At 35.0% G+C, this 21,661-nt stretch overlaps 1 protein-coding gene across 1 annotated transcript in view; it reads right to left on the minus strand.

Annotated features, from left to right (window-relative positions):
* LOC128237470 (tubby-related protein 4-like) overlaps positions 1-21,661 on the minus strand; it is a 95,213-nt gene that overhangs the window by 36,580 nt on the left and 36,972 nt on the right. Inside the window, exon 7 of the mRNA XM_052953038.1 lies at positions 7,957-8,088. Within this exon, the coding sequence (XP_052808998.1) occupies positions 7,957-8,088 (132 nt within the window). The remainder of the gene's footprint in view (positions 1-7,956; positions 8,089-21,661) is intronic.

The following is a 21,661-nucleotide window of genomic DNA, read 5'->3' on the forward strand; positions in this document are numbered from 1 at the left end:
TGACGACGTCATGACATTAAAACAATGACCTTACAATTTGGCTTTCGAATTATGGCATGAGGTGAGCACTAGCAGTATGTATACACATACTACTACAATTTTTATAGAATTTATGCCAAAAAGGTAACATATTTATAATGTTATATTATTGTAACATGCATTACTGACGAATAAATACAGAATTTAGAAATGCAATTTCACTGTAGAAAACTGCGAAATAGGCAAATTCATTGGACATTCATAATCATATTCATTTGGACATTTATTTTCATTAGATAAATTACAACAACAAACACTTCATAAATGCACTGAAATGATTTTTGCAAGGCACTAACACCAATTTCTAATAAGAAAAACAGCACTGGAAATGTTTAAAGCAATTTCTTATATTCTTGGTAGGTTCTGTTCCCAGCTCTTATTATTGAAGACAGCCTAATTAAGTTCTTGAAATGTAACTGGATTTCAGAGGTAAACACAATAATAAAAGCTATCCCAAACGACTGGAAAAATGTAATTAAATCGACTCAATCTGTAAACACATAGGTTAAAACGTGTTTAAATCTTAAATTTGGTCAAAAGCAGTTAGACGATCTCACCAATAAAGACATTTATCATATTTTTTGTAACGCTGTATTTGAAAAACCCTTCATACATAAATACTGGCAAGAAACTTTCAACAAACCAATCAACTGGCGATCATTGTATTCTATTTTACATTGGATAATTCCAGAAAATAAAGTTAAACAGTTCAAGTTCAAACTCCTACATAACATCATGGCTACAAATCTAAACCTATTCCGCTGGAATATCTCAGCAAGTCCTCTTTGTAATCACTGCAACCAAGTCGAAGACTATGACCACTTTCTTATTAATTGCCCGTATCTTTCTCATTTTTGGTCAAAGATAAATGCCACCTTTAAACATTGTAATATACATAAACAGATGAAAAGCCTCGAAATACTTATAATTGGATATAAAATTGAATACAAAGAATATAATATTATCAATACTATTCTATCTCAAATAGGTTACTGTATTTACAAATCATACTTTGTATCTGAAAGAAGGCAGAAATTTGTTAACTTATGTGCATTATTAAATGCCGACCTTTTGATTATCCAAACATTATATAAGAATAAAGGAATTCATTGTCCGTTTCTCAATAGGTTTATAATGAAATTTAAAACCAACTAAGAATATTTTGTTAAAAAAAACACACATGTTTTAAGATGAAATAGTTGTATATCACGATTTTCTTGTTCATAATTGTCATGTTTATGATTGTACATGTTTTTTATGAATAAAAGGATCACCTCTTAGTGATTCCAAAAAGAAAAAAAGTTCTTACTCCTGTGAGGTTGTCTACAGAGACACGTGTTTTCCCCATGGTTGTCGAGCCAAGGCGGTTTGTGACAGCCCCAGACTTTTCCTTTGGCCTTACAGGGCTGCTTTAATGACAATGGTAAGGGGTAGAAGAGAACAAGATTTAACTGGCATTGAGAGCTTACTGGCTTTCAGCCCTTCAGTTGCGGAAATATACAGTGCATGCCAATTACAGATGTGCGAGTGCATGATTGGGTTACTAATACAGAAGGATTAATTATGTTAAGGTGAAAGCCCTCATGTAACTTGAAGGTATAACATTGTATATAGCAGCTATTCTACTGTCTTGCTATTGAGGTCCATTTAAGGCCACATGGGAGTGTCCTATGTCCACCTGTGGTGCAGGAGGTTGTGGCTTCAGATGCACCTGGCAACTTTTACTGTATGTTACATAACACATATTGTCTAACACTGTATTAAAATGTTACCACATGGGCATTGCTGTTTTTTCACACATTTCATTGAAAAGAAAATGAGAAGTGTAGATTAACCTCTAATATCATTCTCTACAACAATGTTTGTAACATTTAAAACTAGACATCGCTTTTTTCAATATAAAACAGATGTCTCCCCCTGCGATTGTCTGAGTTTCACGACATTTGACTATGGGAAATCTGCTTGGCATCAAATTAAGTTCATATTACCTTCGACCAGTAATTGAGCTGAACTGAAACTGAACTTGAACTGAGCTGGTTGTTACATGCACTCCGCACATGGTCTCAATATGGTGAACATTTGCGGTGAGTAATTTCAAAATCCTTAAAGGGGTTTATGACATATGAAACGGACACGAAAAATAGCTATATTATAGTCATATGACCTTTGACCTTGACTTTGAACCCAGCTATTGAAACATGTGCTTTGCATATCGTATTAATGCGATGAGGAGCTATGTCAAAATCCTTGGTTCAAGTGGTTCAAAACATATGAGCAGCGTTCGACACTAACGGGAGTCCGGTAGTCCGAGACTCCTAAAATTCGGCTCAGACTACCGGATTTTCCGTCTAGGCGGTCCGTCGGACTCCTTCATTTCAAAATCCAATTGTACACAAATCGTATCCGAAGGTTAAAATATCCGAAAGCTCGTATGTAATTATTTTGCGACTCGTCAAATCGTTATCATTTAGACACTCTTTAAAGTAGTAAGTGACGTCATAGACTGGTATTCGTGTATCTTTTAATGTTTGTAATATGGTAACTAAATCGATAAAACCGTCAAACAATGTTTATGTCAACGGTAAAATGGATTTCGCCACCGGCAGCGAAAAATAAAAGAACTGAAAAAGAAAAAAAAACATAAAGAGTTTGTAATTTATAGAGAAAGGAAATTCAGCAATCATGGTTAAAACAATTGTCTTGGCTGATGTTTGAACTGACATCTGTATATGAGTACCTGAATGTAGGGAGCTTTTGTCACTGTGCGCTGTAACGTGCGATTGAAAGCCATCAACGAACTTTTAAGGGCCATGATAATATTATAAGCTAAGAAAATGCAAAAAAGGGAAAAATAATTAAGTTAATCACCAGCTGGCTGCTTGTTAATTCAGCTGAACAAAGCTATCTTTGACAGGTAGTGCATTCTGTTTATGGATGCTGAACATTATTCAAAAATAAGGACAGTCCTACACAGACTATGTCACCATGTACCAAGCTTATATTGCAAAGTCTGTTAGCATTGGCACAACATATAAGGCATGTCAGTGTCTCATTGCATTGATTGCAGATGAATGTTGATAATGCCCCGTTCAATTCCCTTATATCTGATGGCTCCACAGCCGCTTCACAAGAGGCCAAGGTTCTATATGCTAGATCATCAGTTCATGGCAATTTCTTCAAGTCATATTATAATCTATTAGATAAATAGTTTCAGTCATGTTCATGTTATTTGAATAAAACAATTAAAATATAACTTAAATGTGCTCTCAGAATACAAATCTCTAGTTTGCACTTCAGAAATGAAATAACAAAGGCTCTGTGAAATCATTGAATAAATAGTCATCAGTGCTCCAGCCATGGGATAGGTCAGAAATGACACTTTTGATGTGAATTAAATTAGCCTTTATGGGACACTTGCAAGGGCCAGTACTCAACTTTTTATGTAATGTGATGTTACTTCTTTTAATTCTTACAGTTTGTTACCTCAGCTGTTAACTTTAAGTTCAAAAGTATGTACATTTATAACTCATTTCTGGACATTGACTGGCAAACAAAAGGGCACAGCAGGGTGTAGTAAAATGGCAGCCGGGTACTTGAAAAGGGCAGCGGGTGTCCCAGCCTGTTATTTAGGGCTAGCTGGAGCATTGAGTCAACAAATTTGAATAAATGTTCTAATTATCCTGGACTCCTTAATTTTATGCCGGACTCCTTGATTTTGGAATTAAGGAGTCCGGTGGACTCCTTTTCTAAAAGTCTTAGTGTCAAACACTGATGAGGACACAAAAAATAGTCACATTAAAATCATATGACCTTTGACCTCAAAGTGTGACCTTGACCTTGAACTGAGCTGGCTGTAACATGCTCTGCACATCATCTCCATTTGGTATCCATTTGTGGTGAGTTACTTCAAAATCCTACAAGGGGTTCAAGAGATATGGAGCAGACAGGATTAATAGTCCTATTAAATTCCAGTTTTTTTTTTCCGGTATTTTGGGAATATAACCTATACCCATGAGATTGGGAATTTTCGCATCAATTTTGGCAAAATTGGGAAATTCTTCATAAATAATTACAAAGGATATAATTTATATAATACTATAACGAATAACATTGGTATTTTTAACATAATATGCACTAACTCCGTTAACACCTTACATTGTTAATCCCTTGTTTTAACTCTTTAAAATAGTAAATTGCTTGATTCACAAGTTCTTAAAAATTTCAGAGACAATTTAATGGGCTTTCGATATCCTTCCTCTTAAATGGGATACAAAATCTGTTGTCTATTAAAAATGATGACTTCCAGACTCATAGAAAGAATGTAATGAATATATCAATATTTTTAATTTCTTTCAATTTCCAAATAGTCAGACTTGTTTGCAATTGATCAAAAAACAAATGAATGAATTTTGTAAAATTTCATGAACATGTTTCCTACGGCATTCATCAAAAAGTAAATACACCATCATTATAATAAATAAATACTTGGTCATTTCACCCAGTTGTCTACTTTCAGTTTCACTTCCTAGTTCTGTCATTTTCCGATATTGGCAATGAAGGTCAATGTCATGTATTTAAACATGTTGGTGAGGCATGACAAAGAACCGCATTGTCTATTAGTTATTTTAATCCCCTTCTGCACCGAATAATTTACTGTCAACTTTAAATTATTATCCTTTTGTTGACATTGACACATGTTTTTACCACAATGTGTAAAACTCTTACTTTGTTACATGCTCTCTTGTTGGATAAAAAATATAGTTCAACCAATGAAAATCCACCTTTCACCATGACGTGATATTACATCATTGTATGTCTCTGTGAATAGAGGCTTGCATTTAGGGGAAAGAACTGTTTTGTTTATATTTTCATCGTCTTTTTTCTTATTTTCTTTTGAAATTTTAGAACACCAGATTGGGAATTTTTATTTGGAATTTGGGAAAAAAAGATACTTTTTGCCATTGGGAACATGACCGAATACCAGCTATAAATATTGCCGAAAAAAAAACCCTGAATTCATATGACCTTTAATTTCTGTGTGACCTTGACCTTGAACCAAGCTGGCCATTACATGCATCCTACACATCGTCTTAATATTGAGAACATTTGTGGTGATTTCTTTCGAAATTCTTCAAGCGGTTCAAGAATTATAGACAAGAAACGATTTTTGATAGACGGACAAACAGACAACTTGAGCAAAAACAAAATGTCTCCCCATTTACGGGGGTGAACATAATTTACAAATGTATTACAGTGATAACACATTTCACAGTGATGGAAGGTTATATTATCTCATACAGAAGAGAAAATCGTTGAAGAATAGTGCAATTACGGAAGCACTCTGTATCCATGACGAAATAAAACGCAGTACATGTCAAAAAACTCAATAAATGATTAAATGTTTATTCTCCTTTTAGCAGGCAATGTGTTTAAACAAACTGCCTTATTTCATATACAGCAATTATAGTTTCCTGCGTCTTCTAATGTGTGACAAACTTCTCAAGAATATTCATCTTAATGATTATTGCAAATCGTTTTTAAGCAAGTAGAAAAGTACGTTGAACATATCTCCTTAAACGCAGAAACCTTAGATTTAATTGGATTTCAAAGCAACGCAGACAGCCATGAAATTATGGAAGTGACTCATATTGTTAAATAATTCATACTTCATTCTCCATTGAATCATGCACGTTATTTAAAAGAATGTGTTAAAATATCTTTCGAAACACACAAAAGAAATGTGTTCAAAACATCTTTTGTAACTCCTATGACTAAACAACAGTTACATAAACAATATAAGTATCTTTCATGTTGTGTGTGATACGGATGGATAATTGGACCAGAGGGCATACACAGAAGCCGGAAATGAGGCTTACCTTACCTGGAACACATGACTGATACTAGTCCTTGCATACCTTAGACATTAGAAACAAGGTCTTTAAACATTTAACTACAACATGTGCGCGCCATTGCCATGACAATTTGACACATAGTAATTTGAAATCACAGTTGACGTCAAATAGTTTAAAAAAGCATTGCTTTGAACAATTTTAATAATTATTATTTAATTTTTCAATAAATATTTCTTTGATTATGCTTTTCTGAAACATAAAAAAACAAACATTAAATTATATGTTATTTATATTTTCACTTGGCGCAATTGTTGTGTGCATCTCATATTCTAGACCCGTGGGGCTAGAATATTTTTCCAGCACTTGTTTCATAACCTGACACACAGGACGGTATGCAAAAAACCTTATTTGCTCACAATCTAAACAGAATTTGACAATATCTTTTTCTGAATGTTTACCCAACAATTTATAACAACATAGAAAAAGAGCCATAGATGATGTGTTTGCAGGAGATGCTATTCTAATAAAATTTTCACATTGTCAACATGGTTTGACAGTTGGACCATTAGGCCCCCCAAAAAATAATTGTTTGTTTAGGGTAACCTTCCCAAAATGTTTAGGTAGGGTAGGTAGGGATTTTTTTATATTTTTTTTTTCAAAATCTGTCGTGAGTTCAGAGTGTTTCCTTGCACATGGCAGTCTTTCCTGCATTACTGTCATTGCCTGACTTTGTTTTATCATATAAACAATAATTCTGATCGTCCAATTCGCATTTATCCGCCCTTCGTAACTCTCTATTCGCTAACGAATATTTTTTTGCTCAGAAACGGAAAAAAATAGTTAGAGTCAGCGCATTTTTATAGGTAGGGTCAGGTTACTCCAAACAGACATATTTTTTTTTTAGGCCTTATTATGATTATTCCTAGTAAAAACATGATATGAAACACCACCGTCATGATCTGCGAAATCAATCGAGAGCACTTTTAACATTTTCCTCTTTTATGATTAAGAATTGAAGCAATACCTTAGTCAGTTCAGATGCACAATTAAGTAAGAGATTAGGTAATAAAACACCACTAATATATAAAACCTAGAATCGCCACAATGCGAAAAAAAACAGGTTTTTCATATGGGCAAAAAAAAGAAGACGAAATTATAGCCAATTAATTTCTTGTGTAAGTTCGAAAAAAACAGCAGCTTTTCTCTTTACTTTTATAAAAAAGAGACATAACTCAAATAAATATTAAAGTACCTAGTTTAGTTCCACTGCAACTTTCATATGGAGTTTCTTGACCTTGACCTTGCACCCTACACCTCAAAAGCAATCCCAAGCTAGCTCTTCGCATAAGCTACCTCACAGCAAAGTTCATCACTATCCAAACTTATTAGTTGGAAACCATTTTTCTATTTTTGTAGCAGTGACCTTGACCGTGACCCCACCAGCTCAAAAACAATCTCAAGCTAGCTCTTCACATTAGTTATCTACACCCCATGTTTATTTAACGCAATCGCAAGCTATGTCTTCACATAAGCTACTAATACAGCAAGTCAATTTACTATCCATCAATCTAAATTTGAGTTTTTTGCTGGAAACCTGGTTTAAACAAGAGCAGTCACAGTATGTGACGAATGCCCCCGAATGTGACATTGACCTATGAACAAGGTCAATTCATGAAAAGTTAAAGATCAAACAAATACATATGGCAAGTTATTTTAAATTGCCTTTGAACATAAAAAATACCACCCATACTTGACAACCTACATTCTTATGTCCTTATATTCAGCATTCCATTGTGAATATACACTAAGGGTACCTTTCACCTTAGAGGTAGGGACATGGGTCTTGCATGTGACACGTCGTCTTGGTATGTCGAACACATGTGGCAAGTTATTTTAAAATCTGTCCATACAAGGGAAAGTTACAGCCCGGACATGAGTTATTGAGCGGGACACACGGACGGACGGAAGGACGGACGGACAGATGATGCGATTTTAATATGCCCACCTTCGGGGGCATAAAAAGGCCCTATATATAATAACAAACAAAATATCAATAAACCAGTACCTGTGAGCATGCTATGTACAATGCGGGGACAAACATCATCATAGTTGTTCATGAAGTAGATGGAACCATACTTAAAGCACACGGCCAGCGTGTGTTCCCGTTCGTCCATATGCAACCCTGGTCCACCCTCATCTGAAATAAAATGTAAGATCAAGTTAATTATAATACACAACACACAACCAGCGTGTGTTCCTGATCATCACCATGCAACTCTGGACCACCCTCTTCTGAAATAAAACATATCACATATATAATCATACACAACACATGGCCAGTGTGTGATCCCTAACTTTGCCATGCCTGATTCACCCTCATCTGAAATAAATCACATCACCATGATAATATATAATCATACTCAACGCATGGCCAGCGTGTGGTCCCTAACTTTGTCATGCAACCCTCTTCCACCTCTTTCTGAGATAAAACACAAGATCAAGTAATAATCATACAGCCAGGGAGTGTTCCTGACCCTCAAAATTCAACCCTGGTCCACCCTCTTCTGAGATAAAACAGATAACATCATACACAGTGCTTCATGATACATGATACGATATTAAAGAGACAAACCCAACACTCAAACAAGAGGGCTCTGAAGGCCCTGTATCGCTCACCTGATCCAATAAAGATCATCAAGAATAACATTCTGATCAAGTTCCATGAACATATGGTCATAAATGTGGCCTCTAGAGTGTTAACATGCTTTTCCTATTATTTGACCTGGTGACCTAGTTTTTGACCGCACATGAACCAGATTCGAACTAGGCCTGGAGCTAATCAATATAAACATTCTGACTAAGTTTCATGAACATACAGTCATAAATGTGACCTCTAGAGTGCTAACAAGCTTTTCCTATGATTTGACCTAATGACCTAGTTTTTGACCGCACATGACCCAGATTTAAACTTGACTTAGAGATATTAATATAAGCATTCTGACCAACTTTCATGAAGAAACATTTATAAATGTGACCTCTAGATTGTTAACAAGCTTTTCCTTCAATTTGATCTGGTGACCTAGTTTTTGACCGCACATGACCAAGATTCAAACTTGTCCTAGAGCTACTCAATATATACATTCTGACTAACTTTCATGAACATACAGTCATAAATGTGACCTCTAGAGTGCTAACAAGCTTTTCCTATGATTTGACCTGGTGACCTAGTTTTTAACCGCATATGACCCAGATTTAAACTTGACTTAAAGATTATTATTTTAGACATTCTGACCAACTTTCATGAAGATACAGTCATAAATGTGACCTCTAGAGTGTTAAAGAGCTTTTCCTTCAATTTGACCTGGTGACCTAGTTTTTAACCGCACATGACCCAGATTCGAACTTGACCTAGAGATTATTAACATTAACATTCTGATCAAGTTTCCTGAAGATACAGTCATAAATGTGACCTCTATAGTGTTAACAAGCTTTTCTTTTAACTTGACCTGGTGACCTAGTTTTTAACCCCAGATGACCCAATATCGAACTTATCCATGATTTTATTGAGGATAACATTCTAGCCAAGTTTCATTAAGATAGTGGCCAAATTGTGACCTCTGTGTTAACAGTCAATTGTTGACGACGGACGACGTACACAGGGCGATCACAAAAGCTCACCTTGAGCACTTCATGCTCAGGTGGAGCACTTTGTGCTCAGGTGAGCCAAAAACTAATGCAAAAATTCTCAATGGCACAAATATCAACCCTTCAAAGACAATCAACAAGACACTCAAAACAGCACACAGAATTAACATTATTATAAATAAATTGTTTAAGAAAAACAGTCAGCAAATCAAAAGACACTGAGAAGGTTTGGCATTACAAATACACTTATTAAGAACCCTCAGTTACCTGATAGTTACATTACTGCTTCTTCAATGCCATTTTTAAGCAGGATGTAATATGGCAACATGTCGGTTTCTTACTTCTTATGAGCAACAATGAAAAAAATCTGTTCAGTTATGACATCACACAAAGGAGGCAAAAAAAACAATTCCTCCATTTCCCAAGGGAAGACTTGCTCTAGTTAACATAAGAAGTAGTGATGAACAACCTAATCATATTTTATTTTTCATACCTGAGAACAGGCAAAAACTGTGGTGGTTTAACATTGGGAATAAATGCAAAAGTAACAACAAAATACTACTGCAAATCAACTTAGCATTTCAAGGTTTTGCAGCATCAATCGGTGGTGGTGTTAACTCCAGCCCACTCCACGATTGCATTCTGAACAATTTAAGGTTATGAAACATCAAAAGATTGCCAGAAAAACTGCTTATTCCATTGAACTCTCAGACGGCACTGAAATTAAATCTAGAATGTGGGTGTGGATCTTATCAGACTGACAGCCCACAACAGGCAGAACTGTGAATTCCAATAAACTTCTAACCCTATTTGAAATGTTGAGTGCAACATCATCAGTGCAAAATTGTAATGTGAACATGCTTTGTTTAACTAATTGACAAGCATGATTGCTCACTATTATGGTTGTTTGTTTTACCATAGTACTTGAAATATGTACATTTAAACTAAAACCAATTCCTTCAAAAATCAATGTTAAAGGGAACTTCACATGAAAAGATTGCTGTTTCATGGCAATTTCCCTATAAAAGTTCATAGCCATTACAGATAAGCACTGGCCTGAAAAAAACATATTCAATGGGCTGCCAAACTATTCAAGACCTCAACAGTAAAGAAATTGATTACACAGATGAAGATGGTCTTTCTTGGGAAATTTTAAGACCTATTCTGGCTGCAGAATCCATATAAAAGAAATGAGCAGAAGATGATATATGGGAAATTTGGCAGCCCAACAAATAACATGGTTAACAGCTAGTTATTTCTGATCAATTTGTACGCTACTTTCACACTTTAGAGCCATCCAGATAATTGTACATTGATTGCCAAGAGTGCAAATTTGCAAACCAGCCCTATTGGAATGACAGTAACCAAGCCAGCCCTTTTAGAATATACAAAGTCCAAGCAAGCACTTTTGGAAGGAACGATGACAAAGCCAGCCCATTTGAAAAAGACAATTCCATAGCCAAGCTGGCCCTTTTGGAAGGGAAGGTGGCCAAGCCAGCCCTTTCAAAGGGACATTGACAAAGCCAGTCCTATCGCAATAGACCATGACCAAGCTTGCCCTTGTGGAAGTGACAATGACCAAGCCAGCCGTTTAAAATGGTGTGGTCAAGCTAGTCCTTTTGGACAAAATGATGACCAAGCCAACCCTTTTAAAGGGGAGGAAAACCAAGCTAGCCATTTTGTAAGGGACGATGACAAAGCCCATCCCTTTAGAAGAAATGATGACCAAGCCAGCCCAGTTAGAAGGGAAGATGATCAAGCAAGCCCTTTTAGAAGGGATGATAACCAAGCCAGCCGGTTTCAAATGGACAATAATCAACCAGCACTTTTGAATTGACAATGACCTAGGCAGTCCTTAGGGAATGGACATTGACCATCTTTACTTATAACAAAAACTCCAGATGATTTTCAGTTTTTCTCTTTCTTTTTCCTTTCATGAGTTTTTTTTAAAAAGGCACCTCATGAACGTCAGAACAATTGTAACCATCTGAGTAATGTATTCTATATAGGTAGTCCCTTCTGATGGACATTTCAATTAGAGCAAACCTTCAATGTCAATGGGAATCATTTCAACCTTAATTTGCAATACCAAATGGCCATTGTCCTGTCTCAATCACTGACCAAAGAGAAAAATGCCATCTCCAGTCCTCCTTAGTACTATGAGAAACTCCTCAGTTTGTCTGATGCAAAACTAAATTAACAAATACATACGAATAGGTAAGATTTACATGAGTTTTACATCCAAGCTGGGGCTTATTTGTCTAGAGTGCCATTGTGTCACAATCTATTCATCATGTGTATCATTAGGGACTTCCAGCTTCTTCTGTATCGCCAGGAATTCAATCAATAGAGAACAAAATCTTACCCATTTTCTTTTATTCTCCATACAAAATTTTATTGGCATAGACACATATGTACTTTATAGCCACTGTCTACCACAGGAAACTTCTGGACAGCTTCATTCGTTATGTGACCATCTTATCCTTTTGAACTGACATTAAATTGATCAATGGCATTTTTTAAGGCAACTTTCAGACTGTAAAATAAATTTGGGATATCACAGCAGACAAATAAATCAAAGTTTAATTGAATACTCACCAGTCATGCACATTCTATATTACATTCATCCCATTATCCTGGACACCTCCTGAGAGGATTTTGTTCAGAAATCCAGGGGATTTTGACATAAGCCTAGAGCATTTTTTACACAACACATTGATATTTCATACTTGTCACATTCTGGAAGGCTTCCCAGGGCATTTTGATCATATATCGCTTTGTCACAAGCTTTTTTTACCTGTTAACTTCTAAGGTTACAGACTACTAATTAATTACCCTATACCTTCCAATGCAGACAGGCAAATTTCAGATAAGAAAAAAGGCCATTTCTAGCCCTTCACATACCATATTCTAGTGTGCATAGGATGCACTTTTATGCCCCGGAAATTAATTTAAAAAAAATGCCTGCATCATATCTATAATTTAAGGCTTTTGACAATTTCTGGTCGAATTCGCTTTGTGAAAAAAATTGGTGATAAGCATGCATGGCAACATTGTGCACTGTCTTTATGTGAAAATGTGAAAAACTCCCTCTGCCTTACTTAAGGAAAGAATTGCGGGATTGATGTCAATATTAGGGTATGAACGCAGTTGGGCTGGTCCTAAGGACTCCATGCATACGTTGACCAGCGCAATTGTGTTCATATCCCCAATAACCCAATAATGACATCAGTCCCGCAATTCATTATTTATATTTACACCAAAAGTTCATTATTTCATTGAAGACAACCTTACAGTAATCTTTTTTCACCCATTCTGTTAATAGAACAACCCGACCGTAACCGGAAACAGTTTATCAAATGATGTTACAATAATGCGGGAAATGAACAACCACTTAAAATAACTTTTAAACGTCAAATTGAAACACTAATGGCAACAGTACATTAAATATATCATAAAAAAAGCTAAAATGTTGATTTATTTTTTATGGTACCTGCTGACACAATACAAACAATAACAAGCAAATTCGTTATCCCCCGCCTGATTGGGCTTAGTCAAGGAATGGAAATCAATTGTTGATGAAATATATATATATATGAGTTTGAGTTTGATTGCAACTGTTTGAAATAAAAAAATAATATTGTATATACATTTAGAATTGACCAAGAAACCTAGTTTATGACTCCATGTTCCCCAGTTCCAAACTTATCTAAGATTTCATCAAGGCAAACATTCTGATCAAGTTTGATGAAGATTGGTCCAGATATATGCAAAAAATATAGCCTCTAGTGTCCACAAGTTTCTTTTAAGATTTCACTCAGTGACCTCATTTTTGACCCCACATGACCTACTAGTTTCAAACTATTCCAAGATTTCATTGAGGCATTCTGATTAAGTTTCATGTGACATAGTTTTTGACCCATATGACCCAATTTTAAAACGCAGTCAAAATTTAACCTTTAAAGAACATTGGGAATTTAAGATTTAAGAGAACATTCTGACCATGTTTGAACTTAATCAGACCAAACACCACCATAAAATAGCTTTCGGACAAGATTTTTGAAAGATTTGACCTAGTGACCTAATTTCTTATCACATGTGACCCAGTTTAAAACAGCTCCAAGAGTTCATCAAGGAAAACATTCTGATCAAGTTTCATGAAAATAAGACCATACATATTGCATCTAATGTGTTTCAAAGATTTTTCTAAAATTTGACCTAGTGACCTAATTTTTGACCCCATATGCCCCACTTTTATAAGCGGTCCATATTTCATCAAGGGGTACATCATGACCAAGTTTGAACATAATCTGACCAATCATTTCCATTCCAGACCAAACATTTCTAAGATTTGACCTTGTGACCTAATTTTCGATCATATGTGACCCAGTTTTAAAGAAGTCCAAGATTTCATCAAGGAAAACATTCTAATTAAGTTTTATGAATATTTGACCATGTATAATGCCTCTAGTATGTTCCAAAGATTTTTCTAAGATTTGACCTACTGACCTAGTTTTTGACCCCATGTGACCCATTTTTTAAAGTGGTCCATATTTCATCAAGGTTTACATCATGACCAATTTTGAACATAACTTGACCAATCATTACCATGATATCAGTGCTCCAGCTAGCCCGTTTTTCAATGGCGCAGCGCCCGTGCCCCTTTTCTTACCGCCCTGCCCCTTTTTTGAGTAGTGCCCTTTTCACAAATGCTCTATTAGCGCCAATTATCCCGTTAGTGCCCTTTTTACTATTTAAATCATTATTAAAGATCGGCAGCCGCTGTCATAATTGAGACAAATTACGTAATATGTCACCATGCTGCCCCATTGCCGACTGCTTAAAATATGCCGTACTGCCCTTTCATCTTCCCATGTGCCTTGACCAAGTCATATGACAGCTAATTGTGTATTTGTGTAGTTGGCAGACGACCTGTGTTTTCATAACCGGTCATCTTTTAATCCGATAATTAGGAAAAGCCAAATAGGGAACATCGGCAGGAGGCGGAGCTATTGAATACCAGCCAATCAGAATATACATTGAGAACTCGTTTCTTCAATGCTGAAAGTTCGTAAAATGCTATAGGAAATGTGAGGGGATGGTGAAAAATGTTGTCAAGCACAATTAAATATTTTAAAATAATTGCTTATTGTGTTGTACAGACGAGACTCGCCATTTTAAACAGTGTTGATTTGAAGCAGACGGTCACTGCCGATTTATAAACACAGGAAAAGTGGCGCTAACACAATCAAATACATCACTTATTCAGTAAATGTTTTGAAAGTTTATTTCTAAAATATTGATGTTAAAAATTTCTTTGTAACCCACAAAAATATGTTGATGCTTTATATAGTGTTAACCTATCATGTCCACGATCTTGTCAAAATTCGCAGAAACCGTGATTTTGTCAGACCGAATTTCGGAGTTATTTTATCAATGTTCTATGTTTTATAAGTGACTTTTTAAGCAAGGGCAGTGATTTTTATTGTCATTTTATTCTAAAACATCAGCATATTAAACATTATTTTACTAAAGACAATTAAATAACAGCCAGGCTGAATGTAACATTCGTACCCAATCCTGAACGTACCAAATTAACATTCGTCCCTTACATATTTGTTTTTTGTGTATTTATTTATTTGATTGCTTCAAATGTTTAACTGTCTTTGTTTTTTTCTTCATTTTACATGATTTTTAGGAGAAAAATGTGACATTGCACTAAAGATGACTCCAGTCAAGTACAATCACAGTATACCACAGACAATAAGACAAATTTTAATTTTGATATTAAAACACACCCTTCTAAATTTTGAGAAAAAGACCCATTTTGTTCAAGTCTGAAAATCATGGAAAATGATTTAAATTGATTATGAAAACAAAACAAATTCTAGGGTGAGACCTCCCCCCCCCCCCCAAAAAAAACCCCTTGTGACAGGGGTGGACCCCTCTCACAACCACCCCCAATCGCCCCTACACGACTCATGTAGCTTGCCCTTTTCAAAACTCCACCCTGCCCTTTTCAAATCCTGGCTGGAGCACTGGATATGGTTCCAGACAAGATTTTTCAAAGATTTGACCTAGTGACCTAATTTTCGATCATATGTGACCCAGTTTTATTTACGACCAAGAGTTCATCAAGGAAAACATTCTGATAAAGTTTCATGAATATTTGACCATGTATAATGCCTCTAGTATGTTCCAAAGATTTTTCTAAGATTTGACCTAGTGACCTAGTTTTTGACCCCATGTGACCCACTTTTAAAATAGGGTGAGATATGATCAAGGGGAACATTCTGACCAAGTTTGAACATTTTCTGATCAATGCCTACCAAGATATGGTACCGGACGGACGGACGGACAGAAGGACGGAATGACAGACAGACAACGCCAAAACAATATCCCCCTCCCGAAATCTTCGATTCGGCGGGGGATAACAAGATCAATAGTGTTCATGTATATTGTTATGCGATGATTCGCAATTCCGAACATATCCGAAGATGTTGCGTTTAACAGATGATAACCGCAATTGCCAAACGACAGTTCATTTAAGGAATGGAAGCTCAGGTGTAAATATTATAGTAATATCATACAAAATGTTGTGATGGCAGTGACAACTTGTTTGTCACATTATACCACATGTTAGTAATACTTACCTTAAGTTGACAATGTTAACATGACATGAATCATCGACGACGTGGCCTTCATTGACAGGAACACCCAAATTGTTATTATAGTTATTTTAATCAATTTCATTACCTATGTACATGTGCTGTACTATTTAATGACCTTTGCCATTTTCAAGATTAAAAAAACCCTCAAAACAAATATGGTGGCTGCTGATAGTGACATTCTATGGTATTAAGTTTATCACCCAATATTCTCACAAATTTTTGGTCCTATACATCATGCTGAGAAATATTCTGACCCAGTTTCATGAAGATTTGATAAAAACTGTTGATTTTATGACCCTGTTTTTTTTTGCTTGATTAGAGCTTATGACCTGATATGATCATTCCGAGAAATATTCTGACCAAGTTTCTTTGAGATTGGATAAATACGTTGAACTTTTCAATGCAATATTAGGAAATTTTACACAAAATTTATATTAGTATTTGACCTAGTGACCTTCTTTTCCCCCACAGATGATTCATATTGACACTGGTCTTAAATATAATTCTAACAAAGAGTTTGACCAAGTTTCATGAAGATCTAATAAGAGTGGTTATATTTATAACACGGAAAAAACATTATCAAATATACACGCCTATTTGGCCACCTGCCATCACAGTTTTGCCATTAACCATGAATATTTTAATGAACAATCCTACTAAAAAAAAGTATACTAAAAGTACTTCCCGCCCTTTCTAACAGTTTGTATGTGCTGTGAAAGAGTTTTTTATGACATTCCTAATGACTGACCTCTTATGAAACAGCTCATATTCTGTGCTCATTCATGATGGAAAACTTGGATGTACTTTACAACATATAGCTGGAACTTATGAAAGAAATTGAAATATCTTAGAAAATCCAAAACCTTAACTGTCCTTGAGCATGGGATAAAAAAAAAATGTTTTATTGTCATTTTTGTTTTATCCATTTCTAATAAAACAAAAATAATAGCTACAGATTAGTTGAGTTTAGAAGTGCTCCCACAAATCTGTTGCGGCAGACAGTTCTAGGTGGCATGCCATTCATATGGTAGTTTTAACTCTGGATGAACCGAGCAAGATGAATCACTCTAGTAATCTATGAAAGGATTTATCTCCCTTGACCATGAAGTTGAACCTGGGTTAGGAGGATGGATTTCGCAGTTTCCGGCCGAATATATTCATTAAATGCTGTTGGTTACAATTTTAAAATATTGAAATGCAATAAGGGGCCAGAATAGTTAACACTAGGTTTCTTCTGTGTACTGTATCCCCTATTTTTTTGTTATTAGAAATTTTTGGAACTGATCATTTGCGGAAATTGTGAAGAATATGGATCAAGGATATTATTACGCAATACATTATCATAACCACAGCATTAGGGTTTACTTTGTTAACACATTTCGGTGACATACCGTTTGGGATTCTTTCCTCCTATACTCTGACGACAGCATAACCTAGCAGAGTAACATTGCGATAAAATATCTCCACATATAGCTATTCTCTATGTTCTTTTTGCTTTGTTTCTGTTTACTATGTCTATATGTATGTGCCATGCAAATGCAATATGTTCACATTGAATGTGCCTTGCAAGTATGAAAGAAATTAATAAATATATATGTCAAGTCAGTTTGTGTTATTTCTCATGTTGTGAAACAATAGTTATGGTGTTTTTGTATATAACATTCCTCTTCAATTGAATTCAAACTAACAATAAAAGACAATTTCACCCCAACAAACAGCCCAACATTGGACTCCAAGTTGACAGATGCTATTTCAAACTGTCAAATACTTTTACTTAACCCTTTCCCGCATGATTGTGCCAAATTGCCCCTTTATCTATTCCCGCATGATTGTTCCAAATTGTCCCTTTATCGATTCCCGCATGATTGTTCCAAAATGTGCCATGCTTATTTACGGTCATTTATTAACATATCTGTTGCTTATTTTTTCGCAACAAATGCATTTTTGTGTAATATAAACATCGATAATTATATAAATAATGAAAAAAGATGATATTACTATTCAAGATTTTCGGAAAATCGCAACTAAAAGAGACAGAGGTCAAACACGCCTTAAAAGTTCACAGCGCATGCTTGACGCGTGCTTGTCTCGGTTTTTAATGGAAAATCCCCATACACGTCACTAGCTATTTAAAACTACCAATAATTAATATCATATAAATATATCCTATTGATCACGCGCTAATGTCGTCACCTGTCATGGTTTAGAAATGTGTCAAAATGGCTGATTTACGATGTAGTAAACAAGAGTCTGGCTTGAATAAACACATGTCATTTGTCACTTCTGTTTCCAAAAATGGAATGTTAATCCGGTAATAAAACTGTCCCCTTACGTCTGATAATCAAAGTTAGTATTTCGTTGTAAATACACGGATAATAATAAAATTATATGTGATATGACCCAGTTTGACAGCTGTTAAAACACGCGTTCTCTCGATCTCGATAAATACACAAGAATGTTGTCGTAATTGTCCATGCATTTCAGACCTTGATTTATTGCCTTGTGTTGACAGATTTTAATTATAATATTATTACGGAATCACTAAATTTAATTTAAATAGCGATTCTGACTATTAAAAAATCGAGTTGTTCGGCTTGTTCAGGGCAATATCTAGTACGTTCCCAAAGTTTTTAAAACTGTGCCAGTAGCATCCCAGCCTTTTATTTTGATATTTACTATTATTTTATTCAATTCATTTCAAAACAACGGACATGCACATTTTATTTATGAGAATAATGAATCTGAAATAACATTTGTTGTTTACCCAATTAAATTGTGTTTATTTTTTAACAATGCATGATTTCTGTGATTTGAATATTTGTTTATTGTCAAAGCATTTTAGATTAAACTATGATCACTAGATTCGAAATTTAATACACTACAAATACTATATTCATTATTTGAATTTCTAACATTATTTTAATCAAAAGAAATACTACAAAATATTAAAGTTGTTATGCATAGGTGTCAAAGGAAATATAGTATAATATGAAATCAATTGAAACATCTTCAATTTTCGCAGGAGTTGTGTTTCTCTATAAATATTCAACCAAATAATTTAGACAACAGAATAAAAATTATACCACTGGATCGGAAATTCATTTACCTACAAACTTTATATTGAACTATAATTGATTAAACCAAAAGATATACTAGAAAAATAAGTTAGAAATGCATAGGGGGCAATTTTTCAATATTCTCCAATAATCTCCTATGCAGTAGGGGTACTTATAGGGGCTTATTATCTATTGGCTACTGGTTATCAATGTACTGATAAGCCATGCAGTAGCAGGCCTAATATGGCTGATTTGACATGAGGGAAAGGGTTAATTTTGTTTATATTTTCCCTTTATGGGGGCATAAACTTTATTCACATCAAGATTTATGTTTAGGGCCACACCAAATTGATATTTCGTTCCGCGGATTTACCGCTCCTATTTTTTTGAAAATGTAAAAAAAATATTTTTATTTTTTTTGTGCGCCCGCACCTCCATTTTGATCGCCAAGCAGATTTTTTTTCAGGTAATAATTAATTAAAAGGCTAAAAATAATCAAGTATAATTTTTCTACGCTAGTTTTCGTGTTTTTGTAAAGGGAAGTTACCGATGGGTAGTGTTTTTATACTGTATATCGATCGTTTAGCATGGGTTTCAATAAATTCAATCAAAATGGCCGCTTCCGGTATAAACAATGTGGCTCGAAATTTTGGAAATTTGGAAATTATATCTTATTTTGGACAATAAATATGTTTTGAGCATGCTTGAAGCCATTGTTGATCGTCTCATGCACTAACAGAACATTATTTAAAGCAATCATTATGCAATAAAGCATATGTATCTGACACTGTTAGCGATTATATTGCGTAATTAGTAACTCGTTTTAAATGGAAATCGGAATGATCAACTTTGTACTATTTTATTCAAGTCATAATACAAGGGACCAAAATGTTACCTCGTTACAACGATGCTGAAGATGACACAGGTCAACTTAACTGGAACATGAGTCATTGTTTGGTCCAAATTGATGTATCAAGCTCATTTTTGATCAAATTCTGACAAAGCAACAGTTTTGAACAAATAGCGATATAAACACTGGTATGGATATACCTCAACATAAGTAAGCCTAAGTTTATCACCTTATATTTTGTTTTTATTTGCAACATAATCCGGGATTGTAATGCACCAATTGTAACCACTGCCCTGCCCACCCCTCGCCCTTGTTCCAGGGGTTTACCGGGGACAGCAGCGGCAATGGGCTGTGTTTTTACCTTTCAGGTGGCCCCGCAGTGCCTAGTGAATGTGGTTTTGTCTTCATATTGAAAATAGTCGGGAATGGTCCTCAAATAGGTATTCAGGTTGCGGAGGCCATTTGGCAGGGATTTTACCAGCAGTGTGTCCCTGCAGGTCGGGTATTTTAACTGGGTTTTGAGAGACGGAAGTCAAAGTCCCCGCTATTCCGGACTTGGGGGGGGGGGCATATACAATTGGCTGGTGCATAAAAACATCTAAATAACCAAAAAAGTACTCTGAAAAATACCCTTGTTCTTTTTGTTTTAATAAGCACATGTCATTGCATTTCCTGTGATAATAAAAACAAAATTTAGTCTATGTTATATGGAGTCTGATGTTTGCTGATGCCAGTGTGTAAGTGATCATTTTTTACAAATCCAAAATCAATCCTAAGTTATGTCTAAATACAGTTGCATATTATGTTAAACTAATTCAGGTAGATTTATATAAGTCGTTTCAAACTCTTTACTAAAAGCAGGGTTATTTATTATTATGAATGATCGTCATATTAAAGTACGTTTTAATTATCTAAGAAATTAGATTAATCCATAAAATGTTTGTACTAAACACGGATGAATAAATAGTATGTATTCCGACATTTTCCCAATGTCCATTAGAGGTTCAGTTCAAAATGGCATTAAAATGGGTTTAAGGGCAGTTATTTTGAACAATCTTTCTTATTTATATTGAATATAAGGAAAAATATATTTTTCGCTCTTCGCTCGCTTCGGTTTTTATAAAAACTGACAAATTTTTTTTATTTTTTTTTCGCTCGCTCGCTCCAATTTTTTCCGGCAAAAATCCGAGGAACTAAACATTAATTTGGTGTGGCCTTAAGGTAAAATACTTTTATTTTGACAAACAAAAAATCACTATGGGGGATGCTGCTTACAAGTTGTTGATGTGCAAGCATCCAGATGATAAGGTAATGAGAGCGCTATGTGTGTGCGGAGACTTTTTTTCTTACCCTCTTCTCCTTTAAGATTAAAATAATTTTGATTCATGTAAAATACTACTGGTTAAACCAGTGTAAAGGGGTGCTGAAAGCTACACTCTCATAGATTGACAGTTTTGACATTATTTTTTTTTATTTTTTTGTCTCAGAATAAGATGATTTTGGCATCAATGTCTTCTATTCAGTCATATAAGATAATTCACAATAGAA

This window comes from Mya arenaria, chromosome 6, assembly GCF_026914265.1.
Source record: "Mya arenaria isolate MELC-2E11 chromosome 6, ASM2691426v1".
NCBI lineage: Eukaryota > Metazoa > Mollusca > Bivalvia > Myida > Myidae > Mya > Mya arenaria.